Source organism: Perca flavescens, chromosome 6, assembly GCF_004354835.1.
Source record: "Perca flavescens isolate YP-PL-M2 chromosome 6, PFLA_1.0, whole genome shotgun sequence".
NCBI classification, from domain to species: domain Eukaryota; kingdom Metazoa; phylum Chordata; class Actinopteri; order Perciformes; family Percidae; genus Perca; species Perca flavescens.
Window position 1 is genome coordinate 24,432,170 of NC_041336.1, and position 21,075 is coordinate 24,453,244.

General features: G+C 39.1%; 2 protein-coding genes across 5 annotated transcripts in view; both read left to right on the plus strand.

Annotated features, from left to right (window-relative positions):
• The first annotated feature begins 1,997 nt into the window (after positions 1-1,997).
• Positions 1,998-15,358, plus strand: LOC114557020 (transcription factor E2F3). The gene is made up of 8 exons (XM_028580233.1): positions 1,998-2,599; positions 4,807-4,927; positions 7,512-7,642; positions 7,944-8,032; positions 9,291-9,449; positions 10,649-10,763; positions 11,346-11,487; positions 13,167-15,358. Exons 1-8 carry the CDS (start codon positions 2,318-2,320, stop codon positions 13,460-13,462), a joined length of 1,335 nt encoding a protein of 444 aa, XP_028436034.1. The 5' UTR covers positions 1,998-2,317; the 3' UTR covers positions 13,463-15,358.
• A 4,552-nt stretch (positions 15,359-19,910) lies between these two features.
• The window catches only part of cdkal1 (CDK5 regulatory subunit associated protein 1-like 1), a 280,572-nt gene continuing 279,407 nt past the window's right edge, over positions 19,911-21,075 (plus strand). Inside the window, exon 1 of one of the 4 annotated variants that reach the window (XM_028580855.1) lies at positions 19,911-20,106. In XM_028580855.1, the coding sequence (XP_028436656.1) occupies positions 19,927-20,106 (180 nt within the window). In that variant the 5' untranslated portion in view covers positions 19,911-19,926. Of the gene's footprint in view, positions 20,107-20,289; positions 20,369-21,075 lie in introns of those variants that run through there. The other 3 variants (XM_028580856.1, XM_028580858.1, XM_028580857.1) reach the window with 3 other exon arrangements.

Here is a 21,075-nt window from a genome sequence, read left to right on the forward strand (position 1 = left end):
CAAGCATAATCAAACATAGACTGACTAGCAAACAATTTAGGCAGACACGCAAGCACAACATACGAGTAGGTTATGGATAACAATCCGGCAGGGAGTGGACGTCAGGTCACAGCTTAAATAGTGTTGTGATGATGATCAGGACCAGGTGTGTTGTGTAGATTGCTGATGAGGAACAGGTGAGAGCAGTTCCAGATGATCCTGGAATTCCCGCCTTGCACTCGTTGCCCGACAACCGGAACGGGGTACGTTCAGGAACGTAACTCAAAACACAAAAACAAACCAGACAGACAGGGAAAACGTGCTCAAGGGGAGGAGTTGGTGACAGTGTGTGTAGGCTACTACAACTATAGTGTAAAGGTGATTGCAACAGATGAGAATGGATGATAGTTATATCCTGCTTTGTTACGATCCATCATGTGTGTGTTGCAGAGTGTGTTAAGAAAGTTCATCTGTGAAAGGACTGAATGTTCTTTCCTGCAAGACCATGGCATGGTTTTTATTCATTATTGAGAGGTTATTGTTTTGAGTCATAATTAATGCCCAAACATGGCATGGCAGAGAGAATAGATATTTTGTGTTTATTGCTGAGAGTCATAATTAATTCCCAAGTGTGAAGTTTTGTCAGTGGCCACCTAGAACTATGAACACTTTTTGTCCAAGAGTGACATTTAAAGTGAGGCACCAACTATGAATTAGCCTTTACATATAATAAACAATAAATGTGGCATTTAATAGATTCCCATGAGGGAATTTTCTTCACTCTTGTACTAGGCCTCCTCTTGTATTCAATGGTGAGGTCAGAGGTCAAGATCAGCTACTAAACTACAGCCTGCATGGTTGAGATTAAATATCTTTTGAAAGGACAGTTAAGTTTCTTTTACCCAATTCACCACAATTCACGATCTATTTACAGGGAATACAGTACATTCTGACCTATTGATCATGTGGCTTCCTATGATGGCACTTTCAGAACTCTTTCACAACTTTCAGACCTGTAATGTAAGCAGTGGTGTAAGTAATATGCAAATCTTTTACTCAAGTAAAAGTAGAAATACCAAATTGTAATATACACTCCATTACAAGAATAAGTCCTTAATTTTTTTATTTAATTAAAGTACAGAGGTATTATCTTCAAAATGTACTTACAAGTAAAATAACTTTGAATGGCCCATTACAGAGCATTATATAATGATATACTGTATATTATATTATTGTATTATTATTATTATTATTATTATTATTATTATATATATGCATTTATGTGTAAACAGAATGTAATGTTGTGGTTGGCCCAATATTATTTTAAGCAATTATAATTTTTAAGCTGATGACATATTTGTACAGTCTTAGCTGTAGCTTACATATACATTTAATGAAGTAAAAAAGTACAATATTTCCCTCTGAAATGCAGTGAAGTATAAGTATAAAGCATACAATGGAAATACTCAAGTAATGTAGGCCTACAAATACATCAGAATTGTACAAGTACAGTACTTAGTTGTTGATTGTTACATTCCACCACTGAATGTAAACCTTTACTGGTAAATGTAGACTATACTGAATATAACATATCTACGCAAAAATATTATTTTATTAAAATTAGACCACCTTTTAGGAAGAAAATATAGCATTTTTTTATTTCATCATATTTTTTAAAGTTGTATTTAGTTTTCACAGTAACCTATTAAATTGGTGGAGGTCAGTATTTAATGCCCAAAGATTAGCTTATCATGCTGATGTACAAGGGCCCACAAAACGTTAAGAAAGGGGGCGAACATTAAATCAAGAGTGAAAATTCCACTTCACTCTGCCTCTTCAGCACAACCGATCACTTGCGCCACTTAGCGTCCTGTCAGAGAACACGCAAGGCGTGACAGGTGACGCTGGCCTGTTTACAACTGCCAATGAACACGTGGCACACCTAATCTTGAGCTGTCATTGGTCAATACGGCTATAATATGGGTAGGGACTTTTCTCTAAAGGACCAATAGCGGCTGTCATGTAAATTCCGTTTGAAAATTTCCCGGGAAATCTGAGTTTCGCGGGAGGGTTCTTGAGCGCGTAAACCGTATCCCTTCATTCATCAGGCCGTTTCCTGAAGCCATTTCTAGACCGGGGAAACGAGAGTTGCGCTACTTTTTAATCCGTTGCATCTGCCTAAATGCACTTTCTTAAGGAAAAATACTTTACAAAAGTCGATGAATCAGACTGTCATCTTTACTTCGGTCTGATTATTTTTGTAATTTTTTCGGCGGATTAGCAGCCATACGGGCTTGAAAGTACTGAGACAAGAAAGGGGTTACCCCGAATACGCAAGATGAGAAGAGGGATCTCCTCGGCTCCGGACAAAGTGATTTTAGCGGGGGTTGGGGGCTCTCCTCTCGACAATAATATCATTTTAACAACTCTCACGGATCGTTTAAACCCCGGTCAATCCAACGCTACGTATATCCAAATAATAACCACCCCACCGCCTTGCAACGTTACACAGACATCAAATGTGTGTTTATCCGAACCTCAGATAAACAACATTTACACAACTCCACAACAAGCTGCAGCAAACGGAGTAGGACAACGACCCGCTCTGGGGAGACCGCCGGTAATCATCTATACAGCTCGTTTCAACATATTTGGCTTGCTACAACTAGCCTCAAACACGACAAAATGTTAGCTTGCTAGGCTAGCCAAGCTTGTTGTTCGGGCAGCTAACATTAGCTGCTTAGCCAGGGCATTCCCTCAACCTAGCGAGGTGGCTAACTAACTACCGCTAGCTAAGTTACCCAAGTGGGTTGGTTAAGTGGTATGTTGACTGTAGGGAAGCAAACGTCGAGTTTAAGTTAGTTTGGGGTTTACAAATAACGTAGACATGTCCTCTAATAGCGGGCTATGCTAACTTCATGGTGTTTTGAGACCGCTTTCACCCTTGCAGCCAGATAGAAATATTGGTGAGAGATGAGTAACGTTAGCGGTGGCCTAGTGGCTGCTACTGGTGCCCTAATTTGGGGGTTGGGGGGGGATTGTTGGACTACTTGGCTCTCAGTTAGCTACTTTTCAGCTTTCAAACAAGACACTAGTGCCTAATTTGCAAAGCCATGGGCTTATAAGCTAAAGCTTCCCTTCAGTTTTGAAACTAACGTTAACGTTACTCGATAGATATTTCTTCCAGTCGTCTCTGAAGATGCAAGCCAACTTGGATGGAGCTTGGAAATGTGTTAGCTTTCAAGGCTAGTAGCAGTATTGATTATCAGAGGACATGACTCGTTGTCGGCCTTGACCTTAATTTGCAAGTGTTTTATGTGCCTCATTTTTGCAAATAAAGTGTAACGTTATGGTGCCTTTCATGCCAAGTGAAGTGAAACTGGAGTTTGTTGCTGAACTGATTGCACATTTCCTGTGTTTTCAACCTGCACAAACCACACAAAATAGTTTCAGCAGTATTCAGGGTGTTGGTTTGTTCTGGCTACTCATCTGTCATGAACTAAACCTAAACCAGCCTCTGTATCTCAGGCTGTAGCCATGAGCAGGCAGGGGGTGAGGGGAGCTGCTTGCTGATATAAAATGGCTGACATTTTGACTGTCAACAGAGGGCATATTATTCTTTCTCAGACTTGGGGCTAAAATATGTAAGAAAGTGTTAATATAGGGTTTACTCTACTTAACATGCTTAATGACTGTTAATTGACTGCTAGTATACATGGGGTTTAGAGGGAAATGCAGTAGACCAGCTCTCTGGTGTTGCTCAGACACTAAAACAGGATGGATTCCAGCCAACAAGTTTTTAAGGGTTCCCTGGTTGGACAGACTATTCATGACGACTAGAATGCCAATTTAGGCTGGTGAAAATATTCAGTTTTCCACTGAAGAAACAGCCAATGGTTGTTGGGTAATTCAACATTTGCATTATAAATGAATGTTGAACACAGCCTAAATGGTCTTAAACAAGTACTGCAGTGGTGATGAGGCAGACATTTAAAATGTCTACTATTGCTGAAACCATAGGTAATGATCTCACCTTTTGTCAAGCTACACAAGTACTACAATAGAAGAAATTGATTCTGACAGGTTATACATTGGTGACCTGTAATTTTGGAGTAAAGATGAATGTGGACATATGCTGGTTAAACACTGGGTTATATCAAAATAGACTAAGCTCCCGAAACTGCTTCAGAAAGGGCATAATTTGGCTGGGATCTCTTATTGGTAATATTCAAAGTTAGCTGGGTTTATTATGGAGCTTTAAGTGTACTTGTATTGGCTTTTTTATTGCCATTACTGTGCAGCAGTGTGATCAACTCCATGGGTGTGACTCACTCTAAAGCTATGTGGGTTTGTCTTGGCCAATTTGTTCAGATGAGAATAAATCATAACCATTGGTTTTGCGCAACATAAGAGCAACAGTCTCCATGACACACTGGAATATTGATTAAAACGTATCTTGTTTTTTGAACTATTTCATGAATATCATTTTGACTGATCCACCTCAGAAATTACAGAACAAAATAAGCTTGTTTTTTTTTTTTTTTTTTTTTTTTTTGTCAAAACTGAAAAGGAAACAACAACAATAGAATGATGGCCTAATCTAACACTGGATTTTCTGGAGTGCACTGTCTTCTTTATAAAATTACTTGTATTTCTATTAACTTTCTAAATAGTTGTGAATGTTTTAGGAAACTGACACTGGAGACGTAAGATGAAAGTAATTTATTTAGCATCATTCATCTTTTCTGGTGGCTTCAAAGAAGAGATGCTTACCAAATGACCAAAACTGCCATATGTGCTGTTAACTGTATATTTTTGTCCATCTAGGCAAAAAGGCGGTTGGCCCTCGATGATTCAGACCACCAGTACCAGTCAGAGCCACCCAGGACTCCAAGAGGCAGAGGAGGGTCTGTGGTGGCCAATGGGGCACGGCTAAAGACACCTAGAAGTAAGAAGCCCTCGCCATCCTGTTTGTACATGTAACCTGAATTTTACAGCCCAATGATACAGGGTCATCCTGTACTAAAGGCGGTCCACACAAAGTTTCGTACACAAAATCAGCCTCAATGCAGCAACTTCATAAAGAAAAAAAAGATTCTCATTGAGCTGAACACATTTGACATTGTGATGCTCTAGATATAATCAAGGGTTAAAGAACCACTAATTTCTCACTCAAGTGGAATAGAGTTTAACCCAGCCCTTGACCCAGGGTCATTTCACAGTTGATGTATGAGAATAATAGACATTCAATATTATTGCAAACTATTTTAAATGCAGTCCCATGAATTTCACTGAACAAGACATAGTGGAGCTGAAATGCTGAATGCACACACAGTAAAAAGTTTTTTGTGTGCATGTCCTTCATACACAACATTTTCAAACAAGACTAAACTTTTTCTTTCTAATTGCTACCTAATTTAAATGATGTTGGACTAAATCTATAGATAGGGTTATGGCTATAATAAAAAATACAACAAGATGCCCTTTCATGATGGCCCTTTAATTTCTGTTTACTCTCTGCATGTGTGTCATGGGGCCCGTTTCAGGAAGGAGGTTTAACAAACGGAGTCTAACTCTGATCTCTGAGTTGATTTACCCTGAGATGGGAAACTGAGTTTTTGATTCCAGAACAGCTGATTTGAGTTGGTTAAATCAACTCAGAGTAGGTTTACTCAGAGTTAAACGCGTGCACCACCACTATAAAAAGGCAGCATAAATGGAGCACTGATACTATGATTCACCATGGTAACAACCTCAAAAAACTGGTTGGCGGAAATACTCATGAGCACATACAGCGAGTTTGAACATATATTTCGTTAAAAAAGCAACGCAGCTGCTGCAAAAGACAGAAAATTTGCGTGGGAGAAAATTGCTGCTAGAGTAAATGCGTAAGTTCCAATATAGTGTATTAATATCATATTTAATCATAAGTATAATATTACTGGTGAAATGGTATTGAACCTATAATCTGTTTCATTTAGGTGCAGTACTGGGGGAGAAAAATTCCTAGGTCTACTAATCCCATTCTGGGGGGGAGGATGCAGCACCATTATTAACAGAATTATAATTCATATTTTTTTATTTCAAAGGGTTTACATCATTCACCTGCAGTACTGTGGAACTCCTTTTTAATGGCTCTTACTGGTTCGTGTCCAGGGAACAATACAAAAACGTTTCAGAGCGAGTCACATTCTTCTGATGGCGCTTTGCTATACAGCGGCTTCACTAATATGCTCCGCATCACCAATGTTGTAAAGAAAACTGCCATTTGCAAAAAAACTTAATGCAACACAGAATCTGCTGGGATGTAAGAGCATGTCCACGATGGGTGACGTTAGTGATATGAGGACAGATAAGGTTATGTAGGCTACATAACTGATAGACTGGGAAGAAAAACGATACCGCTCAAATAGGTAGGCTAGTATCTGGAAATGAAAATGCATCTATAGTCGGGGCCTCAATATCATCTCCCGATGTATGTTTAACTCCCTGTGAAGTAATACAGCTTCTTCAACGGGATCGTCGACAAAAGGAAATGCCATGTTTTGAGAAAAAAAAAAGTTTTATAGTCTGCCTAACAGTTAATAAACCAACCCTGTTTTATTATTCATGCAGATAATGAACTGTAACTCAAGGTTAATTGAAGAAAACCTGCTCCCGACCAGGTTAGGTTCACAGGGTCAGTTACCATAGTAACTGACTCTGAGGTTAAGTTACCTCTCTTTCTGAAACGGGCTGGAGTTACCCCTCTCTCTCAGGTTTGATTAACCTCCCTTTTTGAAACAGAAAACCCAGAGTTTCCCTCATCTCAGGGTTAACAGACTCACTTTTCACTAAACCTGCTTTCTGAAACGGGCACCAGAACAGTCTACTGAGCTATATTTGGAACTTGAAACGGAAACTAAATCTGGACCTCAGTGTTCATGATATTTGGCCATTGCATCAGTGTAGTATATTGTTGTTGGAGGACGAGACAGGTCACATGCCGTATGCTGTAACCCTCTGATGAGAGGAACTGATGCCATCGACACAGAGCTATCGATATTGAAATATGTCCAGCTGGCAAATTCGCAATTTGGTGCTTTACGTAAAACATTACCAGCTGGTGCTTTATCAAAGTTCAAGTTAACTTCAAGTTGTTCCTTGGTACATGTAAAGGACACATTCCCAACCAATTATGACTGATTGCGTCATTTGCCTCCAACATTTCCTGACTGAAAAAAACCCATAGGATTTATTGCTGTGTGGTTGTGTTGGATTGGATTACATGGTAACGTTGTACCTATTATTAACTTGTTCTGACACCTCTGCTTCTTTTCTACTGCTGGTTTTGGAAGTCAGGGTGAATATAGGTGTCTTTACAGATGGTCGGTTTAACTTTTTTACAACCCACAATTTACCTGGGCTTCCTCCTACCAACTGAAACTGTTATTAGGAAGTTTTATGTTTTACTTTCCTTGCATAAATTAATCACAAGTCGCTGAAATACATTGTCCTTTCCCTGTTTTTATTTTTCTGTTCCTCCACCATAGCACCAAAGTCTCCACCAGAGAAGACTCGGTATGACACCTCCCTGGGCCTGTTGACAAAGAAGTTTGTGGACCTCCTTGCCCAGTCTTCTGATGGCGTCTTGGACCTCAACCTCGCTGCTGAAACCTTACAGGTAATTTCAGATCAAAAAAAAAAAAAAAAGGGCGTGTTGGTGGTAGGAGGTTTATGTAAAGCAAACCTACCTTTTATAGTTGATACGTTTCTCCTTTAAATCCTGTTAGTGATGCAAGAAATAAAAGTGAGGGATAATAAAATGTATAGGCGACATCTTAAGCAAAAATATCTGCTCAAAGCATTGAAAATGTTTTGGATATGTGTCAGGGATTTTTTTTTTTTGCTACGATTGGTAATTTACACAGGGAAATCAACCGCTAAATTGGTAACAGATGAGACATGTATTCCTCTACATTTAGGTACAGAAAAGGCGGCTGTATGATATCACCAATGTACTAGAAGGCATTCACCTCATCAAGAAGAAATCAAAGAACAACATTCAGTGGATGTAAGTGGTCATCACTCTTAACACTCAAATACTTGATTTATGTCTTTTTTAAGAGTACGTTTTGTCTTACCTGTCGATCGGAGCACCCACTTGAATTGATACTCTTGTCTAATTCATCCCATCATGAACAAATTTGAGAACATAATGTGACACGTTTCAGTTCTCTTGGTTTCTCTGTGTGTCTTTCTCCTCCGTCTTGAGTTATCTCATTTGTTTTGGAGTAAAAAAGTTTTTAAATATTTGTATCTTGGGTTGGTGTGGCCAAAAAAACTTTTTTTCTCTCTCACTCGAGACCGCTGTGTCCAACGTTACTAGAAGGTAGAGCGAGCTACAACTGACAGAGAGAGAGAGAGAGAGAGAGAGAGAGAAGAATGTATCACTACAGTCAACCAGCAGTCTGCTCAAAGCGATGGTGTTTTTTACAAATAGGTTGCACGTAAAGGGGGAAAAAGTAGCCTTTGTGTCTTTGCTAGTTTAAGACCGACGCACTTGTCAATTTCCCGTCCAGCGCCCGCAACTAGGATTAGTGTGTTTGACTGCGGGGAGGGGGCATCACGATGGTGGCTCTCCATCGTGATGTCGGCCAGCCATCACGATCGGCACAACCCTATTCTGTAGAGCACAAGGAGGCTGCGTGCAAGCTGTTACCACTTCAAATTATTAGTATATCTGACTGTTCTACACTCTACAAATTTAATTATATCCTCATTTGTTCAGTAATCACTAAGGTCACGTGCAGTTAAGCCTGTAATTGCATTTAGTGGCATGTTTTTCTATGATTTACTGTATCTCTCTTTTCTTTTAGTTAAGGCCCAGATTTTTCCTGTCTTGGATATAATGTGGTTGGCCTAGGTTTAGATGTTGCTAAAATGAAATAAATACATTAGTCACTTAACTGGGAAATGTCCACAGACAAATTGTTGTTCATCTCAAAACAAATGACAACAATACAAATATTTTAGATCATACTTATTTTAAGACAAACAAAAAATGTTCTCTACATGACCTTCATTGTGATTTGTAGTCCACTTTACCTTACAGGGGATATTTATTTGTGGCTTACAAAGAGAAAATACAATCTTCTGCATCCAAATAATATCCTCTGCAGCATCTGCTCACTGCTTTGAAGTATTGAAACACAAATCTGTGGTACCAAAAAATGCTGTTTAAGCAGGCAGTAATAAAGGGGCAAGTGAAGCGCCTGAGCCAGTACTAAATCTGTTTAAATTCACTCACTTCAATCTTCTCACTTTCACAGGGGCTGTAGTCTGTTGGAGGTAGAGGGGGCACTGAGCCAGAGACAGCGACTAACAGCAGAAGTTTCTGCACTGGGAGAAGAAGAACAGAGGCTTGAACAACTGATCCAAAGATGCAGCCTGGATATGAGACACATGAGCGAGTTGCAAAGCAACCAGAAATATCCTTTTGTTGTTAGTTGACATGTCATCCAAAAGGTAAAATGGTTCTTAGCCACTTTATTTTATTGTTAAAAACTTCCTGTAACTGTTCTCATAGTTCTGCAGGTAAACCTCACCAAATTGATCACGGTGTAAAATTGTTTGTATGCATGCTTATTCCTGCCTCACAGTGAGGCCACGGTGATACATGGGGATTTTTGCTACGGCTGCACGATATTTTGTTTCATTGTCTACATCGCGATGTGCGCATGTGCAATAGTCACATCGCAGGATGCGCGATTGTAACGCTACAACATTTTTGCTGCTTGAAAGAAAAGTAAACTTCGTTCTCCTTTTACATGATTGTTACCGCCCGACTCTTCCCCTTTTTAATGTGACGTAACGTTAGTCCGACAGGGTTTGTTCGGAAGGGAGGCTCTCCTGTGTGTACAAAAAGGTACCGTAAGCGGCAGCTGCCGTGGACACAGGGATACACATACTTTTCATGGGTAGTGAACCTACTGTAGTCAGTGTTTTTATGTTCGCTGCAAAGATGAAATAAATCACCTGATTAATGCAACGTTATCACGACTTCTCCTGGCCATTTTTCACTGCAGAGTTGCCAGAAAGCTGCTGTCAGCCAGGCTAAAGCTAATATAGTTAGCCTAAAGATACAAGGGTTCCGTTCCAACTAACGTGACGGTTTGGAACCGCAAAGCTGGAAACGTAACCCTAATACAACAGAAGTCTGTGTCTGATAGAATGTATTTACACTGATTTATTATTTCCAAATAGAGCTATTTGTCTTATTTCATAACTCTATATATTGCAGGAAAGAAATATATCGCAATGTCAGTTTTTTTCCAATATCGTGCAGCCCTAATTTTTGCTTTTATTGAAATGGCGAAATTAGTTAAAAATATATCCGCCAGTCTTCAACTTCAAACTCACTTTAGATAACACCCATTCTGACTTGTGAATTGTTTTCAAATTGTCTTATCTGTTACACATATGCCAAATAAAGCAGATTTTATTTTACATTATGGTGCCTAACATGTTAAGCTTAAAACACCAGCATGTGTAGATGCATGGTACAGCAATCATTTCAGCAGTTTGGAGGTTTGTCATCGCGTAGTTAGCATTTTCCGGCTTGCATATACATGTACTATTAACATGTACTGACATTGTAGCATTATTTCTTTAACCCTTTCGTCTGCACATATGCCTATGTAACGTACCAAGACATCAAACAGCTGGGAAACCTCAGAGACCAGACTGTTATTGTCGTCAAAGCGCCCACAGACACCAAACTAGAAGTACCAGACCCTGATGAGGTATGTGTACACACACAAAAACGCACAAGGTGGATCTGTCATTGTTGTCCCAATGAAACTTCTGCTGCTTGCTCTTCTATGGTTGGTGGCCTTTTGGCTTCTAAGTGAAAAACTGACTGCTTCACAAAGCTTTTGCAGTGTGTAAACTTCAAAAAAGTGAAGTAATGCAGGAACACTGCTATTCTGTCTAGCCACTTGTTAACAGACATAGCATTTCTCCTGACATTAATGCACCAGCTGTGGAGGTTGCAGTCAGTTTAGGTGACCCCTCTAGGGTTGGTGTTGAGGATTTGTTTTACCAGGCATTTGGGGATGACACTGACTAAAGCAGTGTCATGGTCTGTAGCAAAATGTAGTTCATCAATTTGCCCCGAGTTACCAGTTTTTTAGGTACACCATTACATGTACAGACTACAATACCTTTTGGTTTATATATGTTGGTAGAACATTTACAAGTTGAGAGCATATGAAAAAGAGACTCGTAGTTTTTTTTTAATCTTTCAATTAAGTCTGTCCATCCTTCTAATCGTGCAGTCCTATCAGATTTTGGGATTTGACCAGAATTTTTTTTCCTCTCTCCAGAGTTTGTCCATCCATCTGACCAGCACTAAGGGTCCTATAGAAGTCCTCCTGTGCCCAGATGAGGAGAATGACCCCAGGAGTCCTGTAAAAAACGGAAGCATGGACATCAATGGGAACTCACCTTTCCTCAAAGTCCTCCAAGGTTTGTCTCAGATAGACATAGGTGTGCATGAATGTTTTTAGACCTCATTACAAACAAAGAGCAACGTGTGCAATGCTTAGCTAAACTCGTAATAGAATAAAATTGGTTTTGAGTGCCACCCTCCCACCCAACCCAAGTAGGCCTGTCATGATAACAAATTTTGCTGGACCATAATTTTTTCCAGAAATGATTGCGATAAACGATAATATTGTCGTTCTGAGACCATTTTCATCTAATATAATGATAATGGCATAATAATGCAGGTACACCTTTTTATATTTCTAAATAATATTTAACACTGGAACTGGAAGAAATTTTAAATATCCACAATAAATGAACAAAACAACTAAAAACAAATAAATAAAAGGGAAATTAAAAACCACACACAATCAAAACAATAAATAAAATGGATGTAAACAAAATTGCACTTCAAACAATATTAAACATTAGGCTCAGACATTAAAGAGTAATACATTCCTTAAAGGGATAGTTCACCGCTGGAAAGATGAATATGTATTAAACTGGGTCATTTATGTAGTAGAAATGTGACATTTTTTTAGAAGTTTGTGCCTTCTAGACCGAGAAAAGCCAGAAAATCCATTTTTGGCTCATGTGGATGAAAGACAACCGCTCGCAGAATGCACTTGCTTCGCTTCCCTACGAGTCCACTCCCAAGCCACGCCTACCGCTTACAGACATCGACACATAGCATAGACAGGCAGTCAGGTCAACTCAAGTGTGTTTTATTGTCAATTCAACCATATACAAGAAACGTTTCACCGTGGCTCAAGTGGTGTTGCACATTTAAAATATATAAACATTATTATATAAAAAACAACAAACGAAATAGGCTACATTTAGTGCACACACATAGAATAGTAAAGTTCAGCTAAAGCATTGGTAGCATTAGCGCTTTAAAGGGCTGTAAACGAGTATAAGCACAGCCGTGAATTTGCGTGGAATTTAGAATGGTTGGCATTTAACAGTCACAACCTCCACCGGCAGTTAGTTGGATACAAGCAGCCCCCCCCCCCCACCCCGTAATCCATATTAACACAGCCCACCTCCACGAGTCTTACCCGACAGAGCAGCATCTATCTGCTCAGAAGAAGGCCTGGTAGCTGGATAGCGAAGGCCATTACACTGGGGGGGGAGAGAGAGACACTCTCAGGTTAAGTGGTTCACCATGGTCATTCGGTTTGAATCCAAAGTGCTCCCACACTGCAGCTGTCGTGTTTGGCTTTGAAAGCAATTCCATCTCACGCAGCTCCACAGAGTGCTTGCTGCACTCTGTGGGAGGCTACGCCAGGAGTCCCGCCTCCCCACTTAAAGACCATGCGGTTGACAAGTGACTGACAACAAACAAGCATGCAAATGGAAATTATCGCCGGAAAAATTATCAAGCTCTTTTTTATTTATCATGCGATTTATTGCATATCGCAACAGGCCTAGACCCAAGTTAACCCAAGATCTGTTCAATAAACAACTTGCTCGTGTCCATGCAACTTTTGATTCCAAGCACTGATTTGCTGGTACTTGGGATTTGAATATTGGTCCCCAGTACAACAAGCACCATAACACTGGTCAACATGATTACTCTTTTGGCCAACATGGTCTTAGGTTGATGGTTCCTTGACAATTCAAAGATAATAACTAGTTGTCTCAACTTTCCTTCACAGGTCCCACCTGCACAACCACTTCTTCCATCCCCTCCCTGGCTCCACCTTCTTCTTCCTCAGCAGTCTCTGTCACTACTCTCTCCCCCATCTCGTCCCCTTACACTAGTCTTCTCCAGCAGACAGAAGACCAGATCCCTTTGTCCCTGGGGCCTTTCTTAAACCTCGGGCCTCCTCTTCTGGACCAAGATGACTACCTTTTAGGTTTGGGAGATGACCAGGGAATCAGCGACTTGTTTGACGCCTGTGACTTTGATAAAATGCCCTCTCTTGGCCTGGATGATCTCCTGTGCAGCTAGCATTCGTTATTACAAATTTAGTTTAAGTGCATGGGAGAGAGATGGAGTATCAGTGAAGGTTTTGATGCCTCTGACAGACTGTGTAGTTAGTGGAAGCCAATTCTAGATAGCTGGAAAGGAATCATTGGGGGCTTTTTTTTTTTCAGTCCCAGAGGGACTAAACGCCATGTTCTTTCATGGTGTGAGAGATAAATGGCCTTGCATGATTTCACACAAAGACACGACCGGTCAATGGGAATACATATCCATTACTCTTTGTCTCAGGCTATGTAAAGCCTCCAGTGTAGCTGGTTGTTGGGGGGCATCTTAAGGCCTTTGCTGTCTGTTCGGTAGTATAAATGGGAAGGGGAAGGATATCCACCTCTCTGTATGACGCAAGGTTCACATCACTGTACAGAGAGACCAACAAAGACGGGACAAAGAACCGCTCGAAGGAAAACGCCCCCACGCCATCTGATGTTAACATGTTGTTGATTGGTTTGGGTTTAGCATTACACCCAAATGTAAGTGCACCTAAGATGCACAGATGGATCACCCAAAATCATCAGTAGAATGTTAAAGAGTAAGGAAGAGAAGAACTGTGTTTACGGTTTAAATTTTGAAGGATAATGCAAATATGAGGATTTGACAGGCCTGTGAATCTGCTACTTGGCAAGAATAGGAGCGGTTTTATCGGTGGTTTCCCAGTGATGCATTTTCTTGGCAGATGTCAAAATTCATCCAGATGTGTTAATGCCAAGTGCTGTGGGGGGGGCTATTGATGGCTTTCTGTTGCACCAATGATCTGTGTTTGAAGATTCATACTGCTGACTGTTAAGTAGGTGTTTTAAGAATTAAAATGAATATTAAATGAAAACAGGGGAATTTTGATACACAGCATTCATGACTACTGTTGCTATCCTATGGTTAGGTTAGGCAGGCTGAGGTTTTGGTCACCTGTCTTGTCCCTGCCTGCTCAGACACTTGTCAGGTTTCCTATTGTGCTATTTGGGCTTATAATCATACAGTTACTAAAAGTGTGAGTATTTTGTACATTTAAGCACTATTTAGATGTATTAAGAGCTCCAAGGAAGTTCATATACTGTTTTGGAGTGCACATGACAATTATCCAGAAAATAGCAATGGAAATAAGATTGTGTACTCTAAAATGAGATGGGTATAAATGTTTTTTTTAGGTGTACAAAATGCTTACAGTATGCCTTTATGGCTAGTAATTAGTTAAATCCCCTTGCACACAATGTCAATCTTTTGCTATGTCCTCCATATTTAAAATGTATTTAGTAGGTACATTTAATAAGGGACCTTTATCTGTTCACCTGATCAGACTGTTATCTACTCATCAAGTGGGCAATCTTTTTATTTTGTACATGATGAATACAAAAATGTTCAACATGGGAAAAGGTATTGTGGTGTTTAACATTTCATGACCCATGTGCTAACAGCCCAAAAAGCCATCATACCTGGGTAATGTGGGGTTAAGCAAAAACACCCGATATGCAAACTTGAATATCATCTCTAACTCATATTCTTATAGACACTTTGTGAAATCAAGACCCAAATTTCCACTTTCTTGCTGCTTTTTCCCTGTCCCCTCCCATCTTCATCAGCAGAAGCTGCTATAACCAAACATACTCTAATGCCTCCTCATTTAGTCTGTTGCTGTGAAATTATACTGTGGTTTCTAGCTAATCGGTAAAATTTGAACCACTTATCGATGCATGCTACCTACTCGGTGTGTACTGAAGCTGTGTAGGAGACAGGATAGGCGCGTATTTGTCTTTTTAGGTTTAATGTTGAATTTTAATAGATTTTAATACCATAGAAGTAACTAATATCACAATCACTAAAGCAACGAGGGGCTAGATAATTAGCCATTCATTTAGGCTTCAGCATGTAATGAAGGGCTCCCCCCCCTCCAATAACTAGGATTAAACAAAAAAGTAAAAAAAAAAAAAAAAAAAAGACCCGGTTTTGTAATTTGAGCAAATTCAGTGCAACAAGCCATGTTTCATAATGGGCTTGGTGATACTGTTGTCTTGGGCCACTGAGTCTTCAAACAGTGGTTAATCAAGAATAGCCAGCTGGAGGACTTAGTGAACTATGTGTTGTGTTTTTACTTTGGTATTTGGAACACCATTGCTTCATGTGTTTGATGACATCCCCGGTAATAACAAAACCCAAACATTTCCTCTGAGACCCTGGCTTTTAATCTAAAGAAACCTGCGGCTGCAGGTAATATTGCTGCTCTTACTGTAAACTTTTCCCTGACCTGATGGATGTGTGCTTGAGTAATTGCGTTTGCAGCATGTGTGAGTTATGTCAAAGATCAAGCTTCCTAAAGGGTAAGCCTGCCATGTGTAATATGATGTACAGTTTTCTAAATGTTTCAGTGCACAAGGTACTGTAGGCTACCTCTCACTTAATGTTGGACAATAATAATAGGGCATAGAGGTAAATGCCATAGTGTGTATGAGTCTTTGAATTCCCCTTTGTCTTAGAAATTAGCCTTGTATTATTTACCCTGATATGAGTATGCCTTCGCTCTTAAATCGGTCTCATGCTGTTGCATCTTAAATTTGAATTAGGGGTGCACATTTGATGAGTAGAAAAGCGGACAAATTGCAATATTGCAATATTTCTTTTTTCCTTAAGTTATTTAGTGTCTTTTTTTTTTTTTTTTACATGCAGAGCCTCTCTTAGACCCAAGAAGTGGTACACATTCAATAATGCATACATGCAGTCATTCTTTCACAGTTAGCCTATCTGCCCTTTACTGGCCATTAGGAGACATTTCTATGTCTATATACACTGAACCAGGAACAGACTTGTGTCCTCTACTGAAGTGTGTAGGGGTTTTTGCTTCTGTGACACTGTGTGTCCGTTTTATTTTTGGAATGATGTGAGGGAGTCTGGAACTTTTTTTTTCTGACTTTCTTTTTCATGGAGAGTATTGAAGTCTGTTGAAACAGCTTTTGATGTAAAATCAAAACCCAATATAATATAAACCATCGCAAGTGAACGGAAAATTGGACTTAAAATGCACAGAAATGCTCTGACCACACAATTTCCCTATAAGCATATTTATATCAGTGTATTTTGTATGCATGGATAAATCCAGCTCAATGTTATTTCCCCATTTGGTTTACTAACCACTGTTGTGCTATTTTCTAAAACCATTCAAATAAGTAATTATATTTTCCTCCATCTATTGCAGGCGACCAGAATCTGGTCACAATATTGTATCCACTTTTACACAATGGAAACATGATTTTTGGAAAGATTGTACCTTTCCATGGGTTTCTAATGGAATGTTAAAGATTTTAATGCACCGCTTAAGCTAGTGTCATTGCCAGTGAGTGTGAAAAATGTTATGGGTGACTTAAAATTACAGCTCCTTCATTTCTAATGAGTGATTCTGATGTGTGATTAGACCTTACAGAAAAGTATCATTAGGCTAAATGTGGTGTTTACTATTAGTGAAGATTGAAACGGCACTCTTCTTCCTGCTATTTACCTGTGGTTATTCTTAAGCTGTTACCAAATACATTATACTGATCGGTAAATATTCTGTAAAGGTTCAGTGAAAAGTTAACAGTTTCATAGGAAAGAATTGACTGTAAAATTATGATATTGCTGCCTGTTTCCACTAATTACAGAAAAAAAGAGCTGTAATATCACAATGCAATTTGAATGCATGGGTGAAAGTATTAGTGTGCTGTTGAATGTTTAAGTAAACTAATTTGATGTTTTTGATGTGTGTGTTACTCAGTTACAAATTTCTATAACCTGTCAAATGGGGAATTGAGTTGTATTTGTTTTGGGGGGGGGGGGGGGGAGGATAAATTGATAAATAAATTTGTTTTTTGTACTCTGGGTGTTTGTAATTGAAAATTTTAATAAAGGCAATATGAACATGAAAATAAATGTGTTATGGTCTTCAGGGATGACTCCACTGTAGTGAAAAGTAAGAAACCCTGAAAATCTCAGTTTAAGAACATATTGGTTTCCGGTAGGCTACTGCTGAAAGATATGATCAGCAACAGGCATAATTTAAAAAGAAAACAACAAGCCCATAATTGAATTAATCATATATCACTCCGCTTAAAAACATGGTCATATTGAATGGCCAAAAATCATCATTCGTCATCTCCCCTTGTGTAAAATACACACGTGTCTAGTTTGTCCCTCCTTACCCACCATATATATGTACAAGTAGGTCTAGAGCAGGGGTCGGCAACCTTTTTGATATGAAGTGCCCTTTTCAAAATGTCTTGTTTATTAGTGTGCCATGTTAATATTAATTTTTTTTATGACATCACATCAAAATGTAATATCCAGGGAATCTGTAATAATCAGGACCTTGTAATTATTATTATTATTATTGTATATTATTATTATGGAAACATGGTTTTAGTATGCAGTCCTGATTGGTGGAAAATGGGCTGACAAAAATATCACTGTCAAAGAGCCTGAAGCGAAAAGTTGTGGAAAAGCCCAGCTTTAATGACAAATGGACTGATAAGCAGGTCCTGTATGCCTCATTTTCAATGAAACGATGCTGTGGCAAAATAATAACACAACCAGCATCATTATCAAGAATGAAGAACATAACGATTCACGTGCATATTAAGTAGCCACATGTATTTGTTTTGGTCTAATAATGCATCCATATTTACCGCTCCAGCGGAGAGGATGGTTTCTTCAGACAGCTTAAGTTTATAAGAATTTGTCCAAATGTCAAGATTCCCTGCAAACTAAGAAAAATAGACTACAAACCGACAGCTTTTCTTTTAGCTCGTTTTGTAAAAATTTGCTATTTGCAGACTAGAGTAGAGCTGTGTTTGCGTAAAACAGTGCGGTGGACAAGAGTGGACTGAGCAGACGGAGCAGATTGAAATATCGCTTTCTACATGTTGATGCCGGTCTACACAGGTGAGTGCATTGATAAGTATTGACTTTTAACTCACGGAGGTTTAATTGTAGCCTCCTTACAGTAACGAGACTAGCGTTAGTTCATCTGCCCCAGCGGCCGTTGGTAATCCTCTTTGTATTGTTCCCAGTCAGAGATATGAGTCAATCAAACTACCGTAAATAACAGGTCGCGCACAGGCGCCGATTTATGTTTTCCTCCGTGGGTGCTCACACGCACACACAGTTTAAAAAAAAAAAAGTAGTCAACAATGTTTGCATTTCAGAACCTTAGGAAATGGACAGCGGCCGACACGAACACACACGCCGTAAAGTAAGCTAGCTTTCAACTCAGGACAGCGCCACTTCTCACAGATAGGATTGGAGATGAGAAGTTTAATCAGCTTCGTGGGAAATTATAAATCAATGCCACCGACATGACCAATCACACTATGACAGACGCTCCACTTAGCACTACCTGCAATGTTTAATATTAAATTAATATAAAAATGAACTGGCAGTCTGGCACACGTGGGTGCTCAGTATTTTTCGTGGGTGCTCAAGCTCCGGAGCACCCACGGTATCGGCACCTATGAGGTCGGCAACTGTGGACGTTGGAATTTGGCATGCGGATGAGAGAGTGCTTCAGCATTTCAACCATGATTTCAACACATCAATAACTCTCTTGCACACATATTGCCAGCGTGCCATTGGTTAAGGTCCCGCGTGCCATTGGTTAAGGTCCCGCGTGCCACCATGGGCACGTGCCTAAGGTTGCCGACCCCTGGTCTAGAGTATTTAAACTTTGTAAATATATTTTGTAAATAGCAGTGAATGTCAATGGTGGAACCTCTTAAGTACAGTTATTGATATGAATTTGAGATTTAATTATTGAAATGGTTGCCTATGTACTCCTAAAATGGAGTATTATTGTAATGCATATTATAAGTATGTAGAAATTAAATGGATATGTGTAATACTGAAATTAATATGAAATGTATATTTTTGTCACTCACTTAGGAAACTTTGTGAATAGAAATATTGTATATTATATAGGCTATATATATATATATATATAAGCATTAAAAAGTTAAAATCGGGGAGTAATAGGTATTCCTGGAATGGATATTTTATTTAAATTATAGTAATCGAATCAAGCTATCTATTACTGGAATGGATCTAAAGAAATGTTTGCAGACATGACATGAGTTCCTTGAGAGACACTCCCATTGACAAGTGATTGTCAATTATCCCACAACTGGGGACACAGAATGGGAGGAGCAGAATGTATTTGTTGTGTTCTTTATTGAAATAGTCTTGACGAAGGTCCAGATCGCGACCATAGACTTAATATTAACAGTCTATGATCGCGACCTAAACGTTAGTTTTCTTTAAAGTTTTCATTATGGTGATGCTGCAGCAAGAGAGGGATTTTCTCTTTCTTCAAGTCTTTGTTGTTGTCCAACGCAACTGCACAGAGAAATTGTTTGGATGTGCGATTTATTTCTTTTAGAAACTACTGTATGGCCAAAAATGATCCTATCCTAACTCCCCTCATGGAAAATACACACGTGCCTAGTTTGTCCCTCTTTACCTACCGTATCTTCGCTCAAGTATGGCGGTCAGAGAGTTGTGACAACTGTTTTGATGGTGTAAACAATACATTTTCCATTCCTAAATCATCCTATTCTCGGATTTCGGATTTATCTAAACTAATAACTACATTGCGAATCAAGGTAAGGGATTTATACGGTATTTCAAGGGGTCTGCCTGTCCAAAATAAGGGCACGTGGGTAGCCTGGTAGCTACCTAATGGGCTAGCTAACGTTAGCTTGACCATGTTACCCTGATGTTACGCTATGTATGCGTCAAATTAGACATACTTTTAACAGGTGTTTCTCATTAACAGTCAGTGTTAATGTTAATCACCTAACCGCACGCGGTTAGGTTATAGGTAAAGGTCGGGTGAAAAATACTAGATCACTTGGGTAACGTTAGGTCAGTTTATCTATATAGCTAGCTATGATTAACGGAGGAGTTAACGTAACATAATTATGTAGCTTTTTATGCAATGTAAACAGCAGCAGCTAAAACAAGGGGTTATTGGGCAACACTAGCTAGCTGTTATGCTAGTTAAGCCAAATTCAGTTTATACGACAAACCTAGTAACGATAGCTATAGTTTCATGTTTTCAGATATTTTATCTTCACTATGTCAATTTATGTCTATAGCAAAGTAAATTAATGCACAATCTTAAAGGTTCAATGTCTCAGCAGTGGGGATGCTTGACTTTCCTACTTGGCTAACCCTGACCCATCCATTAGCGACCTAGCTAGCTAGTATAATCAAGTTTTTTTTACTGCCTGTCATGTAACGTTAGCTTTTTTCAATTCATTTTCAATGAACGATGGATTCAATAAACACATGCAATAAACACTTTTTTACACTGTAGAGAAAGCAAGGGAAGCTAGAAGAAGGAGAAACAATAACCGAAGATCTGTTATTTCATTTCTCTGTATATGCAAGTTTATAATTACCTGTGTCATTGGACACAGGTGCTCTGCTCTAATCATCATAAGGATGTCATATTCAATGTACTATTTTTTCATGTAATTAATTATTTTTACCTTTTTGTTTTATTACATTATTTTGTTTTATTACGTTGCTGTTCAACAGGAAACAAATATCTAGGTGTCTACAGTCAT

Excerpts from the sequence above, each read along its gene's own strand:
- LOC114557020 (XM_028580233.1), top strand. The coding sequence starts at position 2,318 with ATGAGAAGAGGGATCTCCTCGGCTCCGGACAAAGTGATTTTAGCGGGG. Across the intron at positions 4,928-7,511 it reads ACGGCTAAAGACACCTAGAA|CACCAAAGTCTCCACCAGAG; the intron begins GTAAGAAGCCCT and ends CCTCCACCATAG. Across the intron at positions 10,764-11,345 it reads AAGTACCAGACCCTGATGAG|AGTTTGTCCATCCATCTGAC; the intron begins GTATGTGTACAC and ends TCCTCTCTCCAG.